The 27,678-nt window shown below is 40.8% G+C and overlaps 3 protein-coding genes across 3 annotated transcripts; 2 read left to right on the top strand and 1 right to left on the bottom strand.

Moving 5' to 3' along the window:
- Positions 1–1,233: 1,233 nt before the first annotated feature.
- LOC310997331 (sodium-dependent phosphate transport protein 2A-like) lies at positions 1,234–9,018 on the bottom strand (the record flags this gene model as incomplete). The annotated part of the gene is made up of 16 exons (XM_083987006.1): positions 1,234–1,338; positions 2,482–2,562; positions 3,216–3,316; positions 3,844–3,906; positions 4,012–4,233; positions 4,330–4,613; positions 5,143–5,255; positions 5,658–5,782; positions 6,384–6,500; positions 6,640–6,807; positions 7,080–7,131; positions 7,571–7,666; positions 8,103–8,298; positions 8,400–8,511; positions 8,640–8,783; positions 8,883–9,018. The coding sequence occupies 16 exons, from the start codon at positions 9,016–9,018 to the stop codon at positions 1,234–1,236; spliced, it is 2,115 nt and encodes a 704-aa protein (XP_083843132.1).
- Positions 9,019–11,131: 2,113 nt separating this feature from the next.
- LOC310997330 (organic cation/carnitine transporter 2-like) lies at positions 11,132–20,285 on the top strand (the record flags this gene model as incomplete). The annotated part of the gene is made up of 11 exons (XM_083987005.1): positions 11,132–11,338; positions 13,071–13,253; positions 14,069–14,172; positions 14,743–14,897; positions 14,984–15,155; positions 15,465–15,591; positions 16,608–16,708; positions 16,868–17,082; positions 18,975–19,157; positions 19,247–19,382; positions 20,216–20,285. The coding sequence occupies 11 exons, from the start codon at positions 11,132–11,134 to the stop codon at positions 20,283–20,285; spliced, it is 1,653 nt and encodes a 550-aa protein (XP_083843131.1).
- An 845-nt stretch (positions 20,286–21,130) lies between these two features.
- On the top strand, positions 21,131–26,288 carry LOC310997329 (organic cation/carnitine transporter 2-like; the record flags this gene model as incomplete). The annotated part of the gene is made up of 10 exons (XM_083987004.1): positions 21,131–21,337; positions 23,170–23,352; positions 23,484–23,587; positions 23,815–23,969; positions 24,081–24,252; positions 24,395–24,527; positions 24,665–24,756; positions 25,324–25,538; positions 25,868–26,050; positions 26,149–26,288. 10 exons carry the CDS (start codon positions 21,131–21,133, stop codon positions 26,286–26,288), a joined length of 1,584 nt encoding a protein of 527 aa, XP_083843130.1.
- Between the last annotated feature and the right edge of the window lie 1,390 nt (positions 26,289–27,678).

Below are 27,678 nucleotides of genomic sequence, written 5' to 3'. Positions count from 1 at the left end.
GGTTGACAACCACTTGGTGGGTTGGTTAGCACGTCTTTTATGGGTGGAGTGAGTGCACATCCGCTACACTCACCCCCGCTGAACTCACTCCACCCAGGGCATCCGGGTCACGGCACCACTGTAGCCGATGTCGATCTGGCCCTCTGCATTGTGTTTCTCACGGCCTGTTCGATCCCACGACCTCCCGCACCGGAGGCGACGATGCTAACCTCTTCACCAAGAGGTTGACAACCACTTGGCGGGTTGGTTAGCACGTCTTTTATGGGTGGAGTGAGTGCACATCCGCTACATTTGCACATTAGTATTGCTGCCTGATGCAGTATTGCACTATGGACCTTTGAAACAGTCTTATTGTTGTCTTCTTCATTGTTGTCTTTCATGATGTTCTACATCAATAGGCTTTATGCACAGCTCCACTACTTCCTGAACTTAAACCAGCTCCTTTATTTCCTGTCTTACATTATTGGACAAACTGGTTAATCCAGGTGTGTCTGACCATTGTTGTGACTACTGAGGTCAGAGCCAGACACACCTGGATTAATCAGTTTGTCCAATAATGTAAGACAAGAAATAAAGGAGCTGGTTTAAGTTCAGGAAGTAGTGGAGCTGTGCATAAAGCCTATTCTAACATGTGGATGTGTGTTTTTTTTTTTATCTGGAATGCTGATGTGCACCTTAGGAGTAGCATCACCACTTTCGTTGTACCCGTCTTCTTCTTTTTCTTAAATATTTGCAATCCATTTAAAGCACTGACATGAAATACACTAAATTTAGCTGAAGAAATTGTGAAAGGAAAAAAACATCCATCCATTCTAACCATCTGTAGAGGTTTGGTGCACGGTTCATTTACAGACCTGAACACAAAGCTGCAATTTCAGATTAGGACCAGTCATTGGATGTACACAGTATAGATGCAGTAACCTAAACCATGTACCACCATTTTTTTTAAACATATTTACATAATTTAGTTCTTTATTTACCCATTTTATTCAGTCCATTTATTTTACCTACCTTGTATTTGTAGATGAACTATTGTTTTTTTCACTGAAACACCGTCAAGTTTAAATTCTTCCAAAGTGTAATCTCCAGAGTGTTTCTTCGTTGCGTTACCAAAGTTTAATGTTCCACTGGTGTAGCCTTCAGACGGAGTAATGTACCGGTAATCGTTATCACAATATATCACTACCTGATTTTTGACTTTTAAAATCGGTTGTTTGTCGTCCTTTTTTAACTTTATTTCTCTATCTGCTGCAGCTGGCAGATGAAAAAGCAGCGGTTGCCCCACTGCTCCAAAACACTGTTGACCTCTGGTATGTTCAAAATTACACTCAACTGCCCCTAAAACACAAGAAAACAGGAAGACAATAAAGGTTTTTAAGTAAAAAACAAACAAAAAACCAATGTGTTCTACATTTTCACTTTAAGCATTTGATTTCAATTGGAAAAAAAATATGCCACACAACCATTTCAACATTATATCAACATCATACAACAGACAATCATAATTTCCTTTGAAAGACACTGTTACTGTAAATTAACTTTAAGTCAAGTCCTTTTTATAGCCTTTGTAAAATCTTATTAGTCTATATCTTTGTGGTCAAACGTCAAGGTCGAGACGATCTCACAAAACAAGGTTTCCATCTTGTGAACACGATGTCTCAGTAATGGCTACTACAGTTAACATACTTAAAAAGTGAAACGTACCTTTTCCTAGAGCTGCTGTTGTCAGAACAGTGAGGATCGTGTAGATGGAAATCCCTGTCTGTTATAACACAAAAAGTAAATGTAATTTTTATGCTAAGCTTTATTTATATACTGTAAAATAATTACGCTACTTTGTAATTCAATCTAGGACAATAAAGAAATGAATAATGTAAAGATGTCTTTAGAAAAGGTTAAATAAACTAATAACAATATTCATTGCTCAATTTAAAGCAGAAGTAAGCGATCCAGTCGTTTTGGCTAATGCTGCGTTCCAGGCAGGCTTTTGAAACCGTAAATTACAGCTTCAAGTCACAACTTACGACTTTGTAGCGTTCCAGGCAACCCACTCGTGTTTTTCCGACCTGTTTTACCTGTGAAAGTCACTATAACGGCCACTCGTAACTTACGACCCGTGAACTCGTACCAGATCGAACTGGTACGACTTCACAGGTCGGAAAAACACGAGTTACGGGTTGCCTTGAACGCACCATAACAGTCCTCGTCCCTACGTCACCACATTCACGGCGTTCCTTGGCTGCACACACAGCCCTGCATGCCGTTCTCTCTCCTCATTGGATAAAAACTGTAGGATACGAGAAAAGTTTTCTCCTCGGCTCAGAGCAGAGCAGAGTGACTGACAGACCCGTGTTTCGGTCCAAACACTCTATGTAAGTGATTGCTGTCGGAAGATATAACTATTTAAGACTTATATTAACACAAAAATACCGCTTACTTCTGCTTTAATTAATCTACTTTAAAAATCAAACTGTTACTCACCATATTCATCATGGTGTGATGTCGTCTTCGTGGCTGGTTAAAGTTGACCTGTGAATACTCCACTGGCTGATCGTTGTGGTCCTGTGGTATGAGTAAAGAGGTGGTTGTTACTACTGACAATGTACAATTGAAATACTAAGTAATAAAGGATGAATATCTCCTTTTGTAGTCGTCATACAACTGACTACATTTAGACTTAATGTGCAACTGCACTCAGCTTTTACATTTTAAACCAAACTGGACCTGATGAGATGATGATGATGACGATGAATATTTGTGCAGACTACATGACATTTCCTGCTTCTCGATATAACCAACCCATTTATTACTCTCACTTAGACACATCCGCTTCGCTGAACGTTCTCACAGGAAACAAGTAAAATATAAAATTAAACTTTGAGAGCGATGGTTAAAAACCACAGATTGTTTCTTTGTCACAGGACCTAATTTCAAGCTTCAGGCCCATGTGTCTGTTCAGGTAGTTGGAAACTGTTCGTATAAATCAGGAAAGAATTAGCTCGTTTTATTTATGCTGAATTCAAAAAGATGTGGTGAATGCATACTGATATTACGTACAGTTGTCCACAGTGTTTTGATTAAAATGGTAAAGTTAGAAATCAGTGGTTGTGACAACACAGCAAGAATTCAGAAAAAACAATTATTTTATTTCAAGAAACATATTCTCAAAACAAAAATATCAGAGCATGTGTGTTTCACATCTTCTGGTAATTCACTTGCTTTCCACTGATGATTGCAACACCACCTTCTTTATGCTCGTCATCCTCCAGGGGTTCAGCGTGATCATAGAGTCGACTAACAATTACTGCAATTTCACCTTTGACACATTCAACAATTATAAACTTCTACAACTTATATATGTTTTTTGTTGTTGTTTTTTTTGTTTTGTTTTTACAATTGACCATGCACAATTTTCAAACAATTCACAAAACCAAGCACCACTAGTGCAGACCATCTCATATCCTGCTGTAGAAGGCTTCTCCTTTCACTCAGCGGGGAGCAAATTAGACTTCAGAAGTCATTTTAATAAGGCAGTTACTGCAATACATTAATTGTAGTTCTATACATGTACAAAGTTTATGTCTTTCCCTGTTGTTCACCTGTTGACCCAAACTTCTCAAATCTAAATATCTCAGTAAGGATTTACCAAGTCCTCTTGCATCAGTTGCGTTAAATAAAAGCTAGTCTGTTAATAATTATGTCTGTGTGTGGTGGTACAGGAAGACACCAGCATGCTGTTGATTAACTCTGTCCATGCTTTACACAGTTGAATGTCAGAACAACTTGTTGCAACCTGTTACAGACTCACTCTTCTGTCTTTTTGTTTTCTCAGATGTGGCTCACCTGGTAGAGTTTGCACCACTGAGCTCCAGTCTACTGTCTTTATATGCGTGAGACACCTGGCACCTTTAGACACAACACGATAGCCCTACAAGTGAGTGCTAGTCAGTCGAGTGCCCTTACTGTTTGAATTTGTGTTTTTCTTGTTGGACCACATGGCACCTATGTTACAGCTGTTGTTGCCTGGAGACATGCTGTTCATTCCCAATTCCCTGTTGTTTTCCACAGTGTGCTGTACAACATAACATCCAGGTTTACTAAGTCCTCTTTGTTTCTCATCAGTCTCTGGTGTTTCCACATTCTGCTTCCAAGTCTCTGTTGTTTTTCTCTCAGAGTTGACCTTAATGGTCTCCAGTGATGAGGCCGGGACGTCACTTCTCTTACAACTCCAACCTAGAAGCAAAAGACAAAGCCAAAGGTTAGCATTTCAGATAAATAACTGTCAGTGCAGGTTGTTTTTTATCCTAATATAGTAGCTGAGATATTTACCTCTTCCTTGCCGGCAGCACAGGGTCATCGTGGTGATGAGGTTATCCAGGGGCTGCAGGGACGTCATCCAAACGGGGAGGAAGTCCCAGTTCTTCAGCCTGAGAGGCAAACATCCCGGTCTCCTTGACTGGAGCACGTTCACCGTAGCAACAGATATAATCACCATAATAACCGGCACGCCGATCCCAGTCATCACCTTCCAGCCGGCCATGGAGAGGGCGAACACCAGGGATGGAAGTAACAGGAAGCAGAGGAGGAGGTACAAAACAGCAAACCAGCGATATCTAAGTATGTGTGAAATATGTTAGTTTACATTTTCTCCATTGTGGAGTCATGTTGTGCCTCCAGTCATTGCCCATATGTCTGTACAGTACATCCCATTCTAGATTAGTATTTCAGAAATGCCTGGAGGGATTTGACACAAAACATTAATTTGCAGCCAGTTGAGTGGATTAGACTTTGGTCGTCAAAGGTCGCTGTGACATCAGTTCATTTCGGCCATAACTCATTAACTCTTACACTATGACACGTTTTAACACACTCAAATGTCTAGTAGGATAAAATGAAGTCATGAGGTTCATATGATATACATGTCCTTCCATTAGTCAGTTAGTGATGTAATAATGGAGTAAAGGGAAGACTGTGATCGTATTTCTTGCAATTTGGTAGAGACATTTAACCACATGGACAATCAGCTTGTGTGTTTTTTTTTTTTTTGATATCATGTTTTGTTTTCCCTCGAAGGTTTTTAGACATTTCGTTTGTTGTCAAAGATGTTGATGTTGTACAAACAGAAACTCTTCCTTTTCTTACCTGGCAGTGCATTTGCCAAGAGCACAGGCCATACGTATGGGTAAACGGGTGGCTGGTATTGGATACCACAGCAGGATACCAAAGAGGTTAAAGAAAAAATGACATAAAGCAACCTGAAATAAAGACACAGGTGATGATAAAAGATGCAAAAGGGCAGAAGCAAGTTAAATGGAGAGACAACAAGTGAGAACAGGAGGAACACCCTGAGAACTACTGACTGAGTTATCATCTAATCTTTAAAATATGTGAAAAACGCACAGATAAGACGTAGACAAAGACAGTCCCAGTGGAGGGATAAGTATAGAGCCACTTTGTTTGACAGGACCATTCAGATATAAGTTATGAGTGAATGCATCAGGAATGAACGTTAAATAATGGTAGAGAGTCTATGAATGTTTCAGCAGATCCAGATAAGGAGACTGACGGTATAGTCCTCTGGTGAACAGTTAACCGATAATTTAAAGTAATTACTGAGGAAAGAAAGAGTGTATGTGTGTGTCTGTGTGTGTGTACACCTGTGTGGCAGCTGCTAGTTTATCTCCAGGACTAGCCAGGGCTGCAAGTGTAGCTGTTGTAGTGGTACCAAGGTTGGACCCCAGGGTTAAAGGGTAGGCCCTTTCAATACTGATTACACCGATCCCTGAGGGTTCATAGTGAGATTAGCAACAGGTGCAGCAGCTCCTTCTCCGCATTTGAACTAAATCTACACTTAAGTTAATTCAAAACACGTGACTAAGTGAACAACAAGAAAGATCAACCGTGTGAGCCATCGGTAGGTCAAACGACTGTAATAGCTCACTGAGATGTCAAATGATAACTTAAAAAATTGTTGATAGGTACTTCAAACTTCAATAAGTAGTTACAGTAAGTGGTCAACAAGTGTAAGAGAGAAGCAAATATAAGTCAGTCCAAGATCAGGGCAGATGACCTGTTTCTCGTAAAAGTTTACAGTTTAAGCTACAAAACAATTAATCAAAAGGAACTAAACTGAACAAAGCTCAAACTCAATTTTCACACGTGCTGAGCTGTGATCTGGACATTCCTGTTAAAGCTGAACTGTAAAAATTATCAGGATGTTATTTATTAACTGTTGGGGATTGACAGTAAAAGAGCTGTTTCTACTATTCCTGCTAGTACACACTGTAAATGTAAGTGTGCATTACCAACGTTTATAGAGCTGCAACATCCCTTGAAATACATTGTATTTTAATGAAATCTATATTTATTTATGTGTATCTTACCTATGAGAGGAGTGATGGCAGAAGTGAAGACAGAGCTACTCTGGACCAGGAAGGTCATTCCTGCTCCCACTAGTAGAGCCAGACAACCTGCCAGCCAGGTGAAGGGGTAAGGGAAGTCTACGGGCCAAGACAGGAGAGGAGGGGGTAAATTATCACTGTTCAATTCAAATTGCAACTTCGAGGTTAGGTTAACTGGAAAAGCTGTTGGTTCAGCTGCAATACATTTAAGAATAGCAACGTCAAACTGCCATGTTACCTGTGTTAATGACTTTATTAATAGCACTGGCCACCTGGCCCTTGAGCAGAGAGTTGAGCAGTTTAACCAGCAGAATCAAACAGCTGCACAGCACCAGCAGGGAACAAGCCAGTAGGATCAGGCCGATGGTCAAGTCTGACAGGGAGCAGTCCACAAAGAGGTGTCTGCCTGAGCAGGAGACGGAGATAAGATATAATGAAGGTCTGATACAGACAACAAGAACTGAGTAAGAAACAACCAAGATGTAAAGGAGAGAGAGACTGAAAAAACATCAAAATCTGATAATTGGTGTGTTTTACTTGCAGTGCAAATTGATTGATGATTGATCAAGTGAAATCTAGTCATTGTAGGAGAACACAAATGGAAGGGGAAATTAATGCATTCAAGGAGAGGGGGAGGTTTTATTTTATAGACATCTTAAAAACCAAAAAGTAGCATACATTTCTGTGTTTGTTGTGAAAGGTTGTGTGTTCCCCAAGATGTTTCATTGACCTGTTAGCAATGATAAACAGATGGAGGGCACACTGAGGCAAGGAGATGATGGAAAACTGTAACAAAATCTGTACACTTCTAGTATTACACATTAAATATATATGAAACACTGCGCTTTAGATGGTGGAACATGCATATTGAAGCTTGATGTACCAAAACAAGCTTGTGCTGTGAACTTTCTCTCGCACAGTTGGTTGTGTGTCACATCCTTCATGCTGAGTTCGAGCTCTTAGTTACAGGTCCCCTCAAGATATAAACTGACCTGGATCAAGAGTTAATTTGTTCTGGGTGTTTTTAAACTGCTGCTTATATGTTGTTGTTTTTTTATTCAAATTTGTGAAGGCACTCGAGTCCGAGACGAATTTCCCCACTGGGACAATAAAACTATATCCTATTCTATTCTACAAGAGAGGCAGTAGTAAAAACTTCCCATCATTACCTCCACAGTTGAGCTTCGACACCACTGCTTCACCAGACTCTTGTTCCTCACACTCTGGTCTCCCATAGCGATGGCTGAAATGACCGATCGATCCAGCTACAAAGCCAGCACCATTTTATTATTGATATAATATTATCATTAACATATTTAGGTGCAGATTGTTCACTGAAAAAATACACAATATATCAACCACCAACACTTTGTTGCCAGCTCTAAAGGTTGGACCAAGATTTCTCACCATAAACTATAAATAATACAGACCTCTGTTTCCCTTACTCAGATGTAAACAGCAATACAATGTTTAACTGTGAAAGGTGTGTATAAAGGGCCATTTTGCATTATGTATCTAGTTTATTCCCATGGCTGTGTTCGTAAACAGATGTGGAATAATTGTGCAAAATCAGTTTGATATCACTACCTACCTGTTTACATAGTAGCATTTTTAGCAAAAAAAAAAAAAAAACCTCACAAGTTCTTATGAGGCGCATACTCGCTTTGCTTCTATATTTGTCTAAGCAAACATGCAAATTACCTGGATTATAATTTTAGTAAGTGGCTCAGTGAGCACTTTAAGAAGCTCTGGAGCTTCTTCTCCGGTGCTGAGCTGCAGCGTGTCGACTGTGGCCTGTGACAGGTGCCTCAGTAAACCACTCGCTGCCTCCAGAGGCAGAAGCACCAAAACTGACAGCCAGTTAAAACAGTCATGGACTGTGGCCCCAGCAAACGCCCTGGAATTAACACAATTACACATGTTATTTTCAAATGCACACACCCAAAATTATGAGGTACACACACACACTCACTCTCACACATTCACACACCACTGTACCGTTCAAACTCCTCCCTCTCTCCAGCCTGCATTAGAGCAACAATGGTATTGGTGACTGATGTACCAATGTTGGAGCCCATGATGATAGGAATGGCCGACCTAACATCCAGCACTGCAGTCAAAGATAATTAGATTAAACTGATTGATCGATTGGCTAGGTCTCTCGTTTCTCCTTTATCTGTACAAACCTAATTATTAACTAATTATTACTGTTGCAGAATAGTTAAAACTTTAACTCACAGCCCGATGAGACGAGGCTGACTATGATGGATGTGGAGGTAGAGGAGCTCTGGACTAACACTGTCACCAGTATCCCCACCACCAGCCCTGCCACGGGGTTAGACAGGATGGCGTTTTCCTGGAAGATATCTCCCGCTACCCTGCCTGGAAAGGAGCGACATGGGAGACAGACAGTAGCACACACTGCTAAACAAAATTCAAAATCAAAAACTACAGTAAAACTGACAAATAGACAGTGGTTACCTCCAGAGAGTTGAAAGGCAGAGCTTAAAATGTCAAGGGAGCACACGAACAGGTACAACAGGATAAAGAGGAGCGGGATTTTGCAGAGAGCAGATACAACTGTTTTCACTTGTTCTGATCTCAGCTGTGTCTCCATGGTTCAGTTCTGAAGCAGAATTTATAATGTGAAATACGTGTGACAGTCAGAGGAGTTGTAGTTGAAGTTGAAGTCTAGGTAGTATTAAGAGTGTTGGAAATACTTAGTCATATTATTGTTCAATAGACTGCTTATGTAAAGGTTTACTGACAATACCACTATAATACAAAGAGTACATATATAGAAGAATGTGCAGTTTGTACAAGTACATACATTGACAAATAACATGTAAACATACCTTATGATGAAATGGTGCAGTTCCTTCAGAAGGTAATTACTGATTTAAACTGATACTAACAAGTAGGAAATAAGGAAACACAGAGGAAAAGACAAAAAGGAGAGACAAAATTAAACGAGAAGGTGAGAAAGAGAAAAGACAGACATGGAAAAAACTGAAAGGGAGGTGCTACTGTGTGGTGTAGATTAACTCCATTAGTAAAGCATGCATGACAGACGTATAATGGAAAGCTAACACCATCCTTATTGTTTTTTCTTTCAGTTTAATACCTCTTTACCTCTTTATAATTAAAACTAGCACACACATGGAAAGAATGTGTCAAATCATCAAAGAATAACTTTCTAATTTACCATTCTATTGGATCTGAGAAGGTATGAAGTCGATTATGTAAAATCAAAGTAACTAATTTACAAAGGTCGCAAAAAGCTACGCAAAAACACTGAAGTGTAGATACTACGAAAGTGAAGTCAACTACTGTACAGCAACATCTGCTGGTGGATTGTATTCACAGTTGTTGACGTAACATTACTTTTGTCATTGTTCACTAAGTATCCTCTCCTTCTCTAGGCATTTAATTTAAAAAAAAACATTATGGATGTGAATATTTATCATGATCTCAATAGGAATTGGCCCATTTCACATGTACACATCTGTTGTTACTGCCTCTGTTATAAGATTAGATTATTTTCAGTGAAACTGAGAGCTACAGTACATTTTATATTAAAAACTCTTTTGCTTTGTTCAACCCACGGTGAACTCATCAGTGATTCTGGAAAAGTATTCACCAATGAACTGCATTTTAGATTCAGCGTTAATCTCGTTTAACATGGATTTAAACATGATTGTGGACAAAATGTCGTGCTCTCAGTATGTAGAAGAAATCTTGAATCTGTTATTTTAATTCATGAAAAAGCAAGTGTTGCAGTTATGTGTTTGGTGAGTGTACACCTTTTGCCATAATGCTTAAAGGGATAGTTCAACATTTTTGGCAAATTGGCCCATTGCCATAATCGCTATAGTCAGTATAGGTTACTACTATAGCAGTAGGTTCGTTAACCTTTAATTGTCAGTGCAAGCTATTATTTAGAATGGCAGAGCCGCAAGCTGCTCAGAGCTAAACTACGGAGGCTCATGGGATTTCTTGGTTTCCTTCATCAAACTCATAAAATACACAATCCAACAACTCCAAAACGCTCTGGTGGACAAGTTGTGACCTGCACATTCACCACGCTATGAGATAATAACAGAACGTTATGAGATGGAGTTGTTCGAGGAATGCGTGTTCTGTCGGGGGCAGTTTTCCAGCAAGCAGTCTTTGCATTTGCCTCAAAAACAACTCTGTCTCGTAATGTTCCATTATTATTACTGTACAACTTGTCCACAAAAGCGTTTTGGAGTTGACAATTAAAGGTAACAAACCTACTGCTATGACTATAGGGATTGTGGTAATGGGCCAATTTGCCAAAATGTTGAACTATCCCCTTACACTCCCAGCAGTAAACCAACAGGTTTTTCAGGTTGGCTGGTTTAGCAGCCCCTGGAGCGTGTGAGTATGTGTGATGTCATGTCTGCCGTTGGACACATCTCCCTCCTTCGTTGACACTGAACTCTGTTCTGTGGACAAGTCGTGTGAAGTTGCATCAAGCCTTTTGATGTGACCAACATGAATGCGAGTTGTGTTGGTATTTCATTTGCACTGAGCAGCTTGCTTAATGACAGCTGTGACGGAGGCAGGTCGGAGCATGACTGATCATTTTTCAGTTCCACTTACGCAGCTGGGGGAAGAAAAACTTCCGTGCACAACATAAAGACATTGCTGGAAGACGGTGGAAAGAAGAGGAAGAGTCCTAAGAAGAAGAAGAGGGGACTCTGACTATGAAGGATTACGACGACTCTATAGCTTTTCTGGGACAATGGGGACGTTTTCAGCAGGTTGTCTTCTTCCTGCTCTGTCTCAGCATTATGCCCAACGGATTCGGTGCCTTCTCCCTCGTCTTCCTGATGGATGTGCAGAGTCACCGCTGCTTGGTACCAGATGCCAACCTGACCGAGGAATGGCGTGAAGCCTCCATCCCAATAATGGTGAGTGTGGGCCAGTAAATCAGTAAATGTTTTTTTTCTATTGGGTGCAGAATTATTGAGATGATTCATAACGCATTTGTAAAAGGACGTCCCAATGTTACAGTATTCCTGTCATTATTCCATGGAATAAAGAAAATGCAACACTGATCACACAGTTTGTTAAAGATTAAACCTTCCACGCTGTCAGTCGACTCATCTACCTGGGGAGAGAAGGAAACAAACTGTGCCATAATGTTACATCAGTGTGCAAGAGTGTTCAAAGCCAAGTCAGAGAGTGAGTGCTAATGCACATGTCAGGTTGGAAATTTATTGACTACACTTCTCATGATTAACTGGGAATTGGTCTGTTGCCTCGACCACATCTACACTCTAGTCGATTCAGAATTACACATATAAGACCATGCTCATTCAAATATTCTTTTCACCTTTGAGATGCAATTTCCTCAGAGAAGTGAATTGATATCAAAAAAACTCAACGAAATACATAAAAGAACAATGAAAAACAGATTTTGGCTAAACATGTGGAAAATACATCACACACCCACTAATTCACAGACCTCGAGGGAGTTCTCTTGGAAACATCTGATGTTTTTTTTATTCCACCTAAGTCAAAAACATTTTTTAATTTTTTTTTTTTATATTTTTATATTTTTTTTATACGAACAATATTTAAAAACAGTATGGACAATCATCATGACTGGGATGTGCAAAGGGGAGGTATAAAAACCTCACCCACATATTCAAAAACCAAATTTGTTACAGTTTAAAAACAATAACATACAATTAAACAACTTGTTGGAGAGAGAGAGAAAGACTGTGGGGTAATGGATGTGGATCACGCACATACTTTTGTGAAATATGATAATATAACATAATTTTCCTAAATGTTATACAATACATTGTTGAAAATACTTGGTTATAATATTCCTATGTCGTTTACAGAACTGTATTTGTGTAACTTATGTGAAGAGATGCAGTTTCCCCTCTGTCAGTTACATCATGCTCTGACATACAATATATAATTGTTTGTTTTTTTTCAGGTTATTTTATTCATTCAGTCGTGACAGACAGACGGGAAAGAGAAAATTAGAGGGCAGAGAGAGAGACACACCTTCAGCAATGTTATGTGATCCACTATTATGCTAGTATTTGGACAGTCCACCATACCAGCCACATTCCACTCCAGCATAATTGTTAGTTTGGCAAAGAAATTCTTTTCTTTTCTTTTTTTTTACTTGTCGTACCTGTGTATAAAAACAAGAATTTAGTGGTTTGTTTTCAACTGTAAAGATCAAGATCTGATAAACAGATCCTAATACACACAGCAGGTTAAACTTTATAGAGAGATGGGTATTGTAGGACACAGTCAACATCATATTTGGCACTCTTGTTCCCTGCTTTTATTAGTGTATTCTGTCAATTTTTAAAATATTATGGTCATTATGTCACTTATGTCCTATTTCAAATTATTTTAATACTGTATCTGCTCCCACTTTACCTGCCCAGGGACTACAGGCGTGAATTAGCAATTGTTGCTATAACCTGGCTCAAAGCATCTCTTCTTGTTTCACAAGATTAATGTTTTTTGTGCATTGTCCCTGTTAATAAATAAATAAATTCATTCATTCATTCATTGGTTTAACACTTAACATCTTACTGTACATAGCAACTCCCTCAAAAAAGCCACAAACAGTAAAGTCTATGTGTATGTGTGCGTGTGTGTGTGTGAGAGGTGGTGAATGGGAAAGAGGAGCGGAGCAGCTGCAGCAGATACCGGCTGGACGTGGTCAGAAACCTCTCCGCTCAGGGGTTTGCACCTGGCAGGGACGTTAACATCACGGAGCTGGAGCAGGAGGAGTGTGTGGACGGGTGGAGCTACAGCAAAGACATCTACCAGTCCACCGTAGTGTCTGAGGTGAGTGTGCGTGACCTGACCTTGCATGGCCTCCTGTCTGTTGGGTTTTAGCTGTAATTTATTTGCCTTTCATTGCAAGACAGGTACTTCCTCCAGGTTATGGGTGTGTCGGGAACTGTTTGTTTAGTGCTTGACAGCTGCTACACAACTATTCCGTTGTAAACAATGTGAGGATTGGTGATTGGTTTGTTGTCGTGGCGGCACACCCTTTGAATGGCTTTTCAACTTGTTTGAAACCGTCTTTTTAATTCCACCTGTCTTTTCAATCGGCCCAATCAAGCTTCACTGTCTTTGTATCTGCTGATGGTTAAGTCATCCGCTTTGCATTTGCATGGAAGGATTTGATTGTGTTTCCTGTGTGTGAACTTTGTTTCATCCTTGTCACGGCAAGGTGAAAATTTTGAGGAAACTCGATCATGTAGTAAGGCATACAGGACAACACAACAGATCCTTGTATTACAAAACGCAGTGCGTAATCTAACATCTGTAGATTGACCCTGATATTTCATGCATGTTAACTACATGAGTCATGCAGGGAAAAGAAGATTCTGGTGTTGACAACGCAGCACACTGTAGCTCCAGAAAACAAACAAAAGCTATGAATCTTGCTGGGACTTGTTGTTTGATGCCCAGTTGTGGTTTTTAAAGATAAAAATATTGAATACTAATAGAAACCTAGCAGGATCCTCAGTTTCTTTTAATCTTTATCAGTATCTTTTTATGTAGCTCAGAAATATGATACAGTAGCTTCAAGCGTCCTGGGTTGAACCTGGACCAGGTTTCTCATCGTATCTGAATGTGTGTGCCTTTTCCAGTTCGACGTTGTTTGCACTGAGCAGTGGAAGCAGCCGTTCACCAACATGGTTTTCTTCACGGGAGTTGTGATTGGATCCTTCCTCTCAGGACAGCTCTCAGACAAGTGCCAAACACACCTACTCTCACACCACAATTAACTTGTTCTACCTTCAGCTTACAGAATTAACATATTACACATAATGTTGCATTGAGCAGTTACTGACCCAGTTGTTCTATATTACAGTAGACAATTATACTTTTTTTTACATAGTATGTATGAATAGTTAAATATAGGAATATCATTTAGTTACTGTACTATTTTGTACTTCACTGCAGGCAAATAATACATAATTTGTGTTTTACTTTTTACTTTTACTGAACAGTTATAGTAACAATGTACATGTTAAGACATGTACTGAACAATAGTCAACTTATGCTCGTTGCGTTAGCTGAGTTGTGAAAAACTATGCTGAGAGTTACCATAAGCATACCATTTGCTTACTGATAGGGATCATCAAGTTGTAACTTTTCCTGCAGCAGAACCAACAGTAGCGGGGTGGATATTATTATCTTAATGATCTTAAAGTGAATTCATCATCTTTATGTTGCAGCTGCTCAGAAGTCCAACCCCCGAGGTGGTTGGCTTTTCAGTAAAAGTCTTTTTTTTTCTCTCTCATTCAAATTCTCCCCACAGATTTGGCAGGAAACCAGTTCTTTTTGCAACCACAGCAATTCAGACTATTTTTACCTTTGCACAAGTCTTCTCCACCTCGTGGGCGATGTTCACCATCCTGCTCTTCTTCAATGGTTTGGGGCAAATGTCCAACTTTGTCGCTGGTTTAGTGCTGGGTAATTACAAACATGAACAAGGAAGAGTAGAGGATTACAGCCTCTAATCTTCCTTGTTCATATCAGGTTTCTTTGTCTCTCTGCAGGAGCTGAGACTTTGACTGGCAACGTGCGAATCTTGTACTCATCTCTTGGCACGATGGTGGGCTTTGCTATCGGCTACATGATGCTGCCCCTGTGCACTTACTTTTTAAGGGACTGGAAATCTCTTCTGGTGGCTATGTCCATACCTGGCCTGATCTACCTCCCCCTCTGGTGGTAGGTTGCACTCACTACAACACTTGTAGTATATTCTTACCTGGGTGTTTGTGTATTTTATGAAGCAAATGCACTGACAAACTTGACATATATTTGTGTTCAGAGCAGAGGACTGACTTGCAGAGTTGTTTCCTGTGGCTCTTTATTTGTGCATCCACTTGTAAGAGATTTTAACGCTTTGAAAAAGGACCCACTGTGATCGTCAATAACAACCAAACTGAGTCCTAACTCCTTATCACGGTCTTTGTTGCTTTGTCTTCTCATTCAGACTGAGACTGTCTGTTGTGTCTGTGTTGTGTAATGAGACAGGCTGATCCCTGAGTCTCCTCGCTGGCTGCTCTCGAAGGGTCGAGTGGATGAGGCTGAAGCCATATTGAGAAAGGCTGCTAGGTGGAACAAAGTTCAGGCTCCGAGGGTCATCTTTGCAGACTGTAGTGTGAGTGTTGACTTAATCTGAAATCATGCAGGATGAAACACAAGGTGATGAAGATCCCTTAAAGGGATACTTCACCCAAAATCAATAATTTTCTACTCACCGTCATACCAAGGAAGGGTTCGGAGAACTTTCAGAGTTATCAATAAGCTTTTGGAGTTCCAGGGGGGGTCCGACTGGCTACGGATTTTCATATAATGGCGGCAGATAGGGTTCCCTTTTGAATCGTCCAAAACACACACTATGAAACCTCCATGCTGCTCGTTCGTACTGACCCTAGCGAGATTTGCTGCAAGATGTTCATTCATCATTGTAGCCAGCCAGCCGGACCCCCCCTGGAACTCCAAAAGCGTTTTGATAACTCAGAAAGTTCTCCGAACCCTTCCTTGGCATGACCGTGAGTAGAAAATTGGTGAATTATCGATTTTGGTTCAAGTATCCCTTTTAAAAAAAACAGACATTGGGCAATGAGAAAGAAGTGGGTGGCAGAAAGCTGAAAAAATGAGTTAATGTGGAGTTAACATTTTGAAATAGATGTGTATCAGTCATTGTCCAAAAGTTATTTAAGGCACTGACAACTAAGACACCTCCATACAGTGTCATTACAATTATATCAATGATCTTGTCCTTTATATAAAAAAGGAAAACTTTCTGATTTGTATAGGAATATGGATGAACATAAATCTGAAGAAGCTTTTTTGCTCAAACAGGATGCTCCCTGTAAATTCTAGTTTTCACTGTGACTTGTATGTATTTGGTAAGAAAACACCCAGGACACAGTGAAATGAGCAAATGTAGTCATTTCAAATTCAACCTTTTTATTTAAATTCCTGGTTAAACAACTTTAATCAACATGAATCATCAGGACATCCTCATTGGTTAGCAAAATGAGAACATACTTCATGTGTTATCTGAATATTACACATGCATGTTTTGTATTTATATCTAAAACATGTCATATTTGGCCATTGAGAAAAGACGTCAAAGTGAAGTGAGACTGGACTTCTTGTATCTTGCAGATGATTGAGAAAAAGACAAACTTGAGGGAAGACAGCAGCTTCCTCGACATGCTGAGGACAAGTAGCATCAGACTCACAACCTTGATTCTCTGCCTGGTGGCGTGAGTAAACGTAAAAGTAATCTTCAATCACCAAGGACTCATCAAGATATTTACAGCGCTGTTAATAGTTTCAGCATGATAAAAATTAATCATTGCATGGTCATTAAAGAACCTTTGTTTGTGTCCAGGTTTCTACTCTAACCTGCCGTGTGTCGACAGGTTTACTGCGACGATCGGTTACTACGGCCTGTCCTTCAACACAGCCCACCTCCACGCTGACGTCTTCATCAGCTGCTTCATCTCAGCAGCTGTTGAGGTCCCGGCGTACATTTCCAGTTGGCTGGCTCTGAGATACCTCCCACGGCGGCTCTCTGTCATCGTCACTATGCTGGGTGGAGCTGTGCCACTGTACCTCATTCTACTGGTACCGGAAAGTAAGCAACGAAAAGACAGAGAACATGATGACTTGAGATTGTAGACACAGGGGGCCCTAGTTTCCTGGCGCAGCGCAGGTGGCGCAAGGTAGCGCAGCTGGTCTAATGCAAGTTTCGACCAGCGCAGCCTAGCGCAAAGTCAGATTGGAAGATTGGCAGATCGCGCTGCGCTGAGATAGGCGTGGCCGCGCAGCAGGGGGAGGCGTCACAGATTCAGCTTGGTGCAGTGGAAGTTTTGTGCGAAAATGTCTCGCCGAGGTTACGCTGAAAGCTCGCCACCTCCAACCAGGTCTACTCTCAGCGCAGGGCGGAGCGCAGCAGGTGCAGTGGAAGTTTGACTGACTGACCTGCAGTGCACACATGTCACCAAGACCTCACAGGCAGATCTCCACAGTTCCAGACACATTTCAATGCAATAAATATCCACAATAACCACTATTTAATGCAACTAATGGAATCAACAGTGAATTTATATCTATATAGATTGTCCCGTCACATCTGACGTCAGATCAAAGCAGAGATCAAAGGCTGTCGGTGCGTAAAGGAAACTCCACCTGAATTAACACAGCAGGGACGAACTGGCACTGAAAAGCAGCTGTGGATGTCCCAAGCAGGACTGAGGGTGGATGACTGCATGTCGCTGCCGTGTTGAGATACCACTCTGCCCTTGTGATGATCGCTTTATTTATTTATTTACTTATTAATTCATTAGAGCGAGCGACCACGTCGTCACGCAGCCGTAATGAAAAACAAAACACAAATCATCATCTGTCTTAGTCCACCACAACAGCCTCTGTATCAGATAGTCAGTATATAGCCTACTACAGTATACTCTCTATCACAGAAAAAAAAGAGAAAAAAAGAGACGGACAGAGAGAGAGAGAGAGAGAGAGAGAGAGAGCGCGTCCTTTACGCTGATTTCATGGTGTTTGTTTATGTTGTGATTAGTGTAGCCTACACCTCTCATCTTGCTTACACAGGGTTTGAATAAATGTGAGTTTCTTTATTAGTTTATTAGTTGTTGTTTCTTATTGAGCACCGGTTCTCAGTGTATCAGATCAATCCTGGTTAAGGATATTAGTAAACTCATTGTTGGTCACTCTGATCTCGGACCTCCGGACCAAAACAGCTGTTTCCTCCGGGGAGAGGTTCGGCCTCTGGCGTCGCTGTTTCCTCCGTCCATGTCCAAGTATAAAATGACAAACTTGCAGCGCGCATCACCTGCCGCGCAGTTAAAGGTGAGGAGAGGAGCTCATTTGATTGGTGAAGATCTGACTCGGCTGTGTCAAACCCACTCCACGCCTTTCTCTCCTCCTCCTGTCTCCCTCCCGCCCTCTCTCCTCCCTCTTTGCCGTTTGCGCCGGTGGGAGGGACAAGGGGAGGGTTTACGCTGGTCTAAGTCTGACTGCGCGGCCCACCAATCTTGCGAAATGGACCTGGGCCACACCCCGTTGACGTGGCGAAGCTGCGCTGAGGTTAGACTTCGCCCGGTCCACGAGACTAGGGCCCAGGGAGTCGAGCAGAGTAATAAGCTGACTTATATTGCTGCTGTAAACACACAACTGTATTCACACAGAAGTCTCAATAACACTGCATTAACTGACCAGTCTCTTATTAGTTTATTAATTTATCACCTGAGCTTGTGTTTTATAATTGTGATGTAATGGTGTCAAAGGTGAGTGGACAGGCTAAAGTTTAACAGCTCATTGTGTTTTTGTAATAAAAAGACAGAAAAACAATAGAAAATCATAGTCAAAGAAAACTTAACTGATGAAACGTTTCATGAATATCAGCCATGAAGACCCATCAGCCTCGTTAACATACTGGTTAAGACTCTCTATGTGTTGTGTTCAGTTAAAAACAAGTATTTCCTCTCTTTTCTTTTTTTCTAGATCTGTCCAATCTGTCTCTTGCACTGGAGATGTTTGGTAAATTTTCCATTACCACGTGTTTCTCCATGTTGTTCACCTACACAGCAGAGCTGTACCCAACGGGGCTCAGAAACACAGCAACAGGGACGATCTGCACAATCGGAAGAATGGGATCCTGCCTGATGCCTTTATTGTTGCAGCTGAGTGAGTAAAGATAAAAATGACCAACATTTCATGTTTTTTATAATCACAGAGGGCTTTTCTCCCATCTGAACTTCACCAACTCTTTTCAGGTTTATACTCTAAATCCCTGCCCTATATTATCCTGGGGACTCTGGCTGTCGGGTCGGCTGCTGCCACTCTCTTCCTGCCTGAGAGTTTTGGACACCCTCTGCCAGAAACTATACAACAGATGCGTAAAAGAGAAAGGTATTCTGTGTGTGCTGCAAACTTCTGCTGTGCCAAACGCATTTCTATAACCTATTTAGATATTGGATAAACTGAATTCACATTTTAAAAGCTATCATAATTTCACTTTCTGTAACCCTATACTAAACATGTTCCTGTTGAGTTGACTGTATGTGTACATAGAAAAAATACATTTTATTGTAACATATCCCAAAATACTACATAGGAATACCTTGATAAGAAAAACAAAATAATGAGGAGGCTAAAAAAGTTAATTAAAATAACCATTTAGAGAGAAGAAACTACTGTGGAAAGCTTTGGGAGTAAAGATTCAGGCATCCATATAATTCTGATAAGATAAGAATACAAATAGGTAAATGAAATATGTGAAAGTAAACAGATAAGTTTAAGGAAGGTTTTAAAACCAAATTTTAAACAGATTTTGCTACTTTTTAGAAATAAAGGCAGACACATTTATCCATCATCGCATGTTTTTTCCCTCACAATTTATTATGAACAACTGAAAGAATACATTTATTTTTATTTTCAGTGGTTATTCCATGTTCCTTAAATTAAGATAAATTTTATAATAATATGTCAAAGGAAACAATGTGACAGTGAAAGGAGTCATAAGTGATGAAACTATGGAGAGTCCTCAAACCAACCTGCAGCTGCACAAATGCTTCTGTCTAATGTTAAATCTCATTAAAATGTGTATAAAACATGTTCTCACTTAGATGTAACAATGTGACATGAGCCACTTTATGAATGAACGGCTTGTGATGATGATGGTAATGAAATTGAAACCAGTTGCAGGAGACTGAAGCATTTACTGTTTGTCTTTTTCTCAACAGGATAAAGTGTCCGTGCATCAGTGAAGCCAAAACCTCAGCATACAGGGAACACCCAGACAGTCCTCTATGATTATCTGATGTACAGAAGGTGAGGTCGTTTTCACAGATGCATTGAGGGGCGGCCCTCGTTTTCAATGAAGACAAAAAGCAGAAGAAAACAAGCCAACAATGAGAAAACAGTCACAGTCAGTCTCTAATAAAACCACGACATTCATGAACTCTGACCTGACTGACCAAGTTATTTTACAGGGAGTCGATGTGTCATGTTACAACCGAACATCACTACTGTTGTTTACAGTTTGTAATATTTTTATATTATGTAATGTTGTGTGTTATTTTTGTTTTGTTTTGTTTTAAGACAGAAAAACAGCTGTTTAAAGTGTAAAATCCCTTAATTAATAAACAATATTACAAACAAATATAAACACGGATGTTTTTATATAAAGGCTGCAGTAGCCTATCATAAAATAAAATAAAATCTGGCATTAAACCAGTGTTTGAAGTGATTAAGAGTTTCAAAGTTCATATTTGTGTTGTGATACCTGATAAGTGCCCCATCAAACCTTTTATTACCTTTATTTATCTGTATAAACAAATAGACAAAACCTAAGAAGTGGAGATTGTTTCTGACATTTGCTTGAACAGAAACATGATTTGGCAAAACAATCAGTTTTGATTGGGTTAAATATTGATTTAAAATATCCCTGGTAATTGTTATTGCAAATAAAATCAATAGCATTATTTGCTTCCTTGTCAGCTGTGGCTGTATTCTTACTTACTGCCAAGTTCACAGTACATTGTGACGTCTTTTGAACCAGGAGTAGTTGTAGCTTGGGGAGGGAGCGGCCGACTGCCAGTTCAGATTAGGAAACTACGCTGCCTACACCTTAACGACACACTCAGGATTTTGTGATGATGAAGGATTATGATGAAACTGTATCGTTCCTGGGTCAGTGGGGACGTTTCCAGCAGCTCGTCTTCTTCTTGCTCTGCGCCTGCATCATTCCCTCTGGATTCGGGGCTTTCTCCCTCGTCTTCCTGACTGACATTCCCAGTCACCGCTGCCTGGTGCCAGAGGTTAACCTGACTGAAGCTTGGCAGCAGGCTATCATCCCAGTAGAGGTAATGAAGACTCAGGAGGATCAAGTTGTGGCTTTGCCGCCTCGTTTTCTGATTATAAAGTTCTCAACAGTTCATTAAGTTACCTCTGTTTCAAAGGAGGTTAAATCAAAAGCAACTGGACTTAGTTATTTGTCTAGGAAGACGTTTCACCTCTCATCCAAGAGGCTTCATCAGTTCATGTACGCAGCTGACCAGGCTGGGACTGGTCCAACTATCTGGTGTGGAGACTCACTATTTAACCTCTTGTGTGGGCGTTTCACAAGGGTGATGATGTCACTGGCTCTGGGTTAAAATCAAAACCAAAGAAGTGCAAGCTTTTACCGAACACATTAACTCAGTGGACAAAAACATCAAGTTCACCAGAGAGGATGTCAAGGACAATAGTCTGCCTTTCTTAGATTGTGACGTCCATATGAAAAAGGACAGGAGCCTCCACATTGGGGTATACAGAAAACCCACACATACAGACCAATATCTACTTTTCGACTCTCACCACCCTCTGGAACATAAGCTTGGTGTTATCAGAACTTTGCAACACAGAGCTGATAACGTGCCCACCAGCTCACAGGCCAAAGGGGCAGAACACAAGCACCTGAGAGGCGCCCTCACAACTTGTGGTTACCCTAACTGGACCTTTGTGAAAACTGCAGCTGCTTCCAGAAAGAAAACCAGCAAAGTGGTTGAGAAAGAAAGACAAAACAAGAGAAAAAACATAGTCCTTCCATATGTGTCTGGAGTATCAGAAAAACTCAGGAGGATCTTTAACAAACACCGTATCCCTGTGTATTTCAAACCCAGCAACACACTCAGACAGAGACTGGTACATCCCAAGGACAGAACACCACACACCCACAAAAGCAATCTGGTGTATGCAGTCCAATGCAACGAGGAATACAAAGACCTCTACATTGGAGAAACAAAACAACCACTGCATAAACGCATGGCCCAACACAGGAGAGCAAACTCCTCAGGACTGGACTCTGCTGTCCATTTACATCTCAAGGAGAAAGCCCACTCCTTTGAGGACAGCAATGTCCAAATCCTAGACAGAGAGGACAGATGGTTTGAAAGAGGAGTTAAAGAAGCCATTTCTGTAAAAGTAGAAAAACCAACCCTCAACAGGGGAGGAGGTCTGAGACACCACCTATCGCCAATTTACAATGCTGCCCTTTCATCCCTTCCCAGGAGACTCAACAATCTAGCCTCAAAGAACAACTACTGTTCACAAGTGGCAAGTGACTCCAACGACTGTCGTTAGAACACAATAGGGCACTAACGAAGTCGAAACCAACTTCCCACCAACGACTGTCACTCCAACGACTGTCGTTGGCACTTGGAGCACAAAAGGGAACCAGTGACATCATCACCCTTGTGAAACGCCCACACAAGAGGTTAAATAGTGAGTCTCCACACCAGATAGTTGGACCAGTCCCAGCCTGGTCAGCTGCGTACATGAACTGATGAAGCCTCTTGGATGAGAGGTGAAACGTCTTCCTAGACAAATAACTAAGTCCAGTTGCTTTCGATTTAACCTCCTTTGAAATACTATGACCTGGACAAATGAGAATATGCACCAAGTTACCTCTGTGTTTCCACCTAAATAGTGTCACACAATATTGGGCAGCAAAAAAACACATTACTTTCCAGTCACAGTTGCAAATGCCATTTTAAAATTTGGTGGAAAAAAAAGTATGTCTGCATATTATGTTTATAAGTTGTGCACTGGCCTCTTAAGGTACAGAGAGATTCATAAGGAAACAGCTGACAACATTATATTATCCAAAGCTCATTGTTGGACATTAATAAAGTGTGTGTGTTTGTGTGTGTGAGAGGTGGTGAATGGGAAAGAGGAGCGGAGCAGATGCAGCAGATACCGGCTGGACGTGGTCAGAAACCTCTCCGCTCAGGGGTTTGCACCTGGCAGGGACGTTAACATCACGGACCTGGAGCAGGAGGAGTGTGTGGACGGGTGGAGCTACAGCAAAGACATCTACCAGTCCACCGTAGTGTCTGAGGTGAGTGTGTTTGTGTATGCATTGATTGGTCTTGTAGTTTTAAGGTCGTAAGTGATACTGACTAATGCTGCAGCTTTTGAAAAAAACAGAGAAATGATCATAACGGTTCTTCTGTTCTTTTGTGTGTTGAGTTTGACCTGGTGTGCGTGGAGCAGTGGAAGCAGCCATTCACCTCCATGGTTTTCTACATAGGATTTCTAATTGGATCTTTCTTTTCGGGGCAGCTCTCAGACCGGTACAAACACACCACCAACACACCCCACCATGAAGAAAAACTTATTTTTCTTTCTCTCTTAATTCCTTAAGATAAACTTGCACTGCTTTTCACTAAATAAGACATCAGATACTTACAGGAACATTGATGCATTTTTTTTTAGTTTACCAGTTGTTTTCTGTGTTGAGTAAATTTTCTGTGATGCAGGATGCTGTTTTGTATCTGATGTACGTTTGGCTTTCCACTAGATTTGGAAGAAAGCCTGTATTGTTGGCAACCATGACGCTTCACACAACCTTTGGTTTTGCTGAAAGCTTCTCACCGTCTTGGACCCTGCTCGCCATATTCATCTTCCTCCGTGGTTTTGGACAGATGTCCACCTATGTTACCACTTTTGTGCTGGGTAAAGGCTGCAACATTAGTTTGAATAATTATTATTATCACATGTATCTTCTTGCTTCTTGTTGCTTCTGATTTATTGCTCTTGTATTTCTGCCATTTTCCCTTTGTGCAGGCGCTGAAATCTTAACTGGTGGTGTGCGGCTCGTGTTTTCATCTATGGGCGTGTGTCTGAGCTTTGCCCTTGGCTACATGCTGCTGCCTCTCATTGCTTATTTCCTAAGAGGCTGGCGCTCTCTGCTGTTTGCTCAGTCAGTGTTAGGCTTGCTCTACTTCACAGTCTGGTGGTAGGTTGCTCTCATTACAAGAAAATACTGTACATTGAATACAGTTTCTTACCACACACTTGATGCACCTTCTTTGTATGATTTGAACCTCCTCCACCTTTGATGGAGCCTGAACATCTGTGTCTGTTGAATGCTGAGGCAGGTTCATCCCAGAGTCTCCCCGGTGGCTGCTCTCTCAGGGACGAGTGGAAGAGGCCGAGGCCGTCGTGAGAAACGCTGCTAAGAAGAACAAAGTCGAGGCACCACAGTTCATCTTTGAAGATTACAAAGTACATGTAAGTTACATCGACCTGTCCAGGGTGTACCCCGCCTCTCGCTCCAGCGATTACGTCCTGATTTAACGACAGTCAGAAAGATTAATAATCTCTGGAGCAACGCACCGCTGGTCAGACTGAGGTTTCGTGTTTTGCAGAAAGAGACGCCTCCTAAAGAGCATCACAACGTCTTAGACCTGCTGCGCTCCAGAAACATCAGGATCACAAGTCTCATTCTGTTCCTCGTGTGGTGAGTATTGTATATACAGCACCGTGTGCTTAGATTTAAGCATTACTAGTAGTCATTTATAACATGTCTCTTTCAAATATTTTTATTAGAGCACATTGTAACATTGTTATATTATCTACATCACATACATCCAAGAGTATAATGTATATCCATATAGAAATGTGTGAAGTTAGGACATACTGTCCTCTTTTTGCTTTTAGAACATATAACAATGGTAAATGAAGAACAGATAAACATGTATACACAGTACAGAAAAATAAACGAACAAAAACAAAACCTAAATAAATCCCTCCCTCCCACTCTACCCAGCCTTACCCTTCAGTCTAAATACTACTTTATTATGGTAAGGGGGAAACATTAATTTCCACTACCAGGTTTGAGATAGTGAATGAGAGGTGACCAAATTTTTTCAAAGTCTGGGAGTTTATCCATAAGAGTATATTTTATTCTCTCTAAGTGGAGAGTGTAGCTTCTTTGCAATGATGAGACTATAGGAGAGGAAGCATTGTTGGTAGTTGTTTAACCTTTTTGACTTAACATGTCTTGTTTTTATGTCTGTCTCCCCAGGTTCAGTCTGAGTACCACCTACTACACCCTCTCTCTGAACTCGTCCCGACTCCATGCAAACCCGTATTTAAGCTGCTTCATCTCAGCGGCTGTGGAGGTGCCGGCGTACATCGCTAGCTGGCTGACTCTGCGCTACTTTCCTCGACGACTGACTGTCATCTCCACCTTAGTCTTCGGAGGAGTGTTACTGTTCTTTATCCCACTGGTGCCTCAACGTAAGCACTAAGGCTTCAACACACTGTCATGGAGAGCTCCACTTACAGAATGATCTCTCTGGTCTCATACAGTATAAGAACAACAGAGATGCTGATGTTGTGCCACCATGTGTTTCAGATTCAAGTTGTTTTTCTGTTCTAGTGATAAGTTAAATGCACATTGTAGCCTGTTGAAAATGCACATGCTAAACTGCTTCCTTGTAAAACAACATCCCAGTCAGTCAGTGGTGATGACCAGTGGGGAGAAGTAGCATCATCTTGTGAGTTTACAGAGCAAAAGTGCCGCAAAGTTGATGACGGCCCTTCTCTGTTCACTTCCTCTCCCTCAGGCTTATCAGATCTGTCGGTTGCCATGGAGATAATGGGTAAATTTGGTATCACCACAGGCCTGGCCATCATATATGCCTACAGTGCAGAGCTTTACCCCACAGTGCTCAGGAACACAGCGACAGGCGCGTTTGTGACAGCTGGCAGAACCGGAAGCAGCGTTTCCCCTTTTGTGCTTCAGCTGAGTGAGTGAACTGGTCTATTTGAATATTTGAATTGACTATTAACATTTGTTACATGTGTATGTGTCATCATGTTGACGTTTCATCCTGTCTGTGCACAGGTGTCTACTTTCACTACCTGCCATACATCACACTGGGGACTATGGCTGTCGTGTCGGCCTTCGCCGCCGTCTTCCTTCCAGAGAGTTTCAGACGCCCTCTGCCTCAAACTCTTGATGAGATGCATCAGAGAGAAAGGTGAGAGACTTTAATGATGGTTTTTACAGCCTGCTTTAAAGGGATAGTTCGACATTTTTGGAAAATTCGCCCATTGCCATAATCCCTACAGTCATAAGAGTAGGTTCATTACCTTTTAATTATCGGTGCATGTTGTTTTGAGATCCGCGGGGCAGAGACGTGAACTGCTCGGTGAACACTATGGAGGTGAACGGTACAGGTCCTCTGTCCCTCATCAAACTCATCAAATACACAATCTAACAACTCCAAAACGCTCTGGTGGACAAGTTGTGACCTGCACATTCACCACGCTATGAAATAATCATGTAACATTATGTAACATTATGACACATGAAGCAAATACTCTGAACTACTTGTGCTTTTGAAATCACTCCGCCCAGCAGCCGTGTATGGAAAATAGCTCCAGCTACGCATTTGCCTTGAAAACAACTCAGTCTCGTAATGTTACATGATTATTTCATAGCGTGGTGAATGTGCAGGTCACAACTTGTCCACCAGAGCGTTTTGGAGTTGTTATATTGTGTATTTGATGAGGGACAGGGGACCTGTACCGTTCACCTCCATTGTGTTCACTGAGCAGCTCACGTCTCTGCTCCACGGATCTCAAAACAACATGCACCGATAATTAAACCGGACCTGTACTGGGTTTGATCTCAGCTTGTTTTCTAACTTTAAGTTCAGCTGTGGATTTTAAACAGTTAACACCAGAGTTGAAGGTTCACAACACACATAAAAGGATTAAAATAACATAACCAATAAAAAGATGGAGTATTTTCAGTTCTTTAGAAAAGTCATAACATTTTACAAACTAACTTGTATCATCGAGAAAAGAGGATTTTTATCAGACTTGAAATAACAAATAACAAAACCGCACCTTCTTCATCATCATCATCTTGTGATGTTCATTTGTTCCAACAGCTTTTCGTGTCCATTCATCAAAAGGAAAGAGCGTTCAACATCTGTGGTGCTTTTTGAAACTCAACCTTGATCACCTCAAACTTAATTCACGTGAATGAACAATAAGAAATATTCATATTCATATATCACAGCAATAGTTTAGTGACATTACTGTTCAAAAATGTCAGAAAATAATTTCCACGTTGACTGTTTTCTCTGTAGTGTTGTTCTTGCTCTCATATTTTCTCATCATCACTTAATTAAATACACAAACAAGTAAATACATCAGAAACTTTTACAGTAAAGGGCAATTCAATAAAATATCAACATGATATATGATGTGCTGGTATTAAACTTTTTTTTTTCTTTTTTTTATTATTAAAGAATCATTCAAGTTTCATAGAGGTTGTGTTCATTACAGAACCATTAGATTTCATCAGGAATTAATACATTTCAGGTCACGGCATGTTGTCCTGCATCATAAACACGTGTACAGA

Source organism: Trachurus trachurus, assembly GCF_905171665.1.
Source record: "Trachurus trachurus genome assembly, chromosome: 14".
Classification (NCBI taxonomy): Eukaryota; Metazoa; Chordata; class Actinopteri; order Carangiformes; family Carangidae; genus Trachurus; species Trachurus trachurus.
The sequence above is the reverse complement of the archived record's forward strand: the minus strand, read 5'-3'. Positions and strand labels throughout refer to the sequence as shown.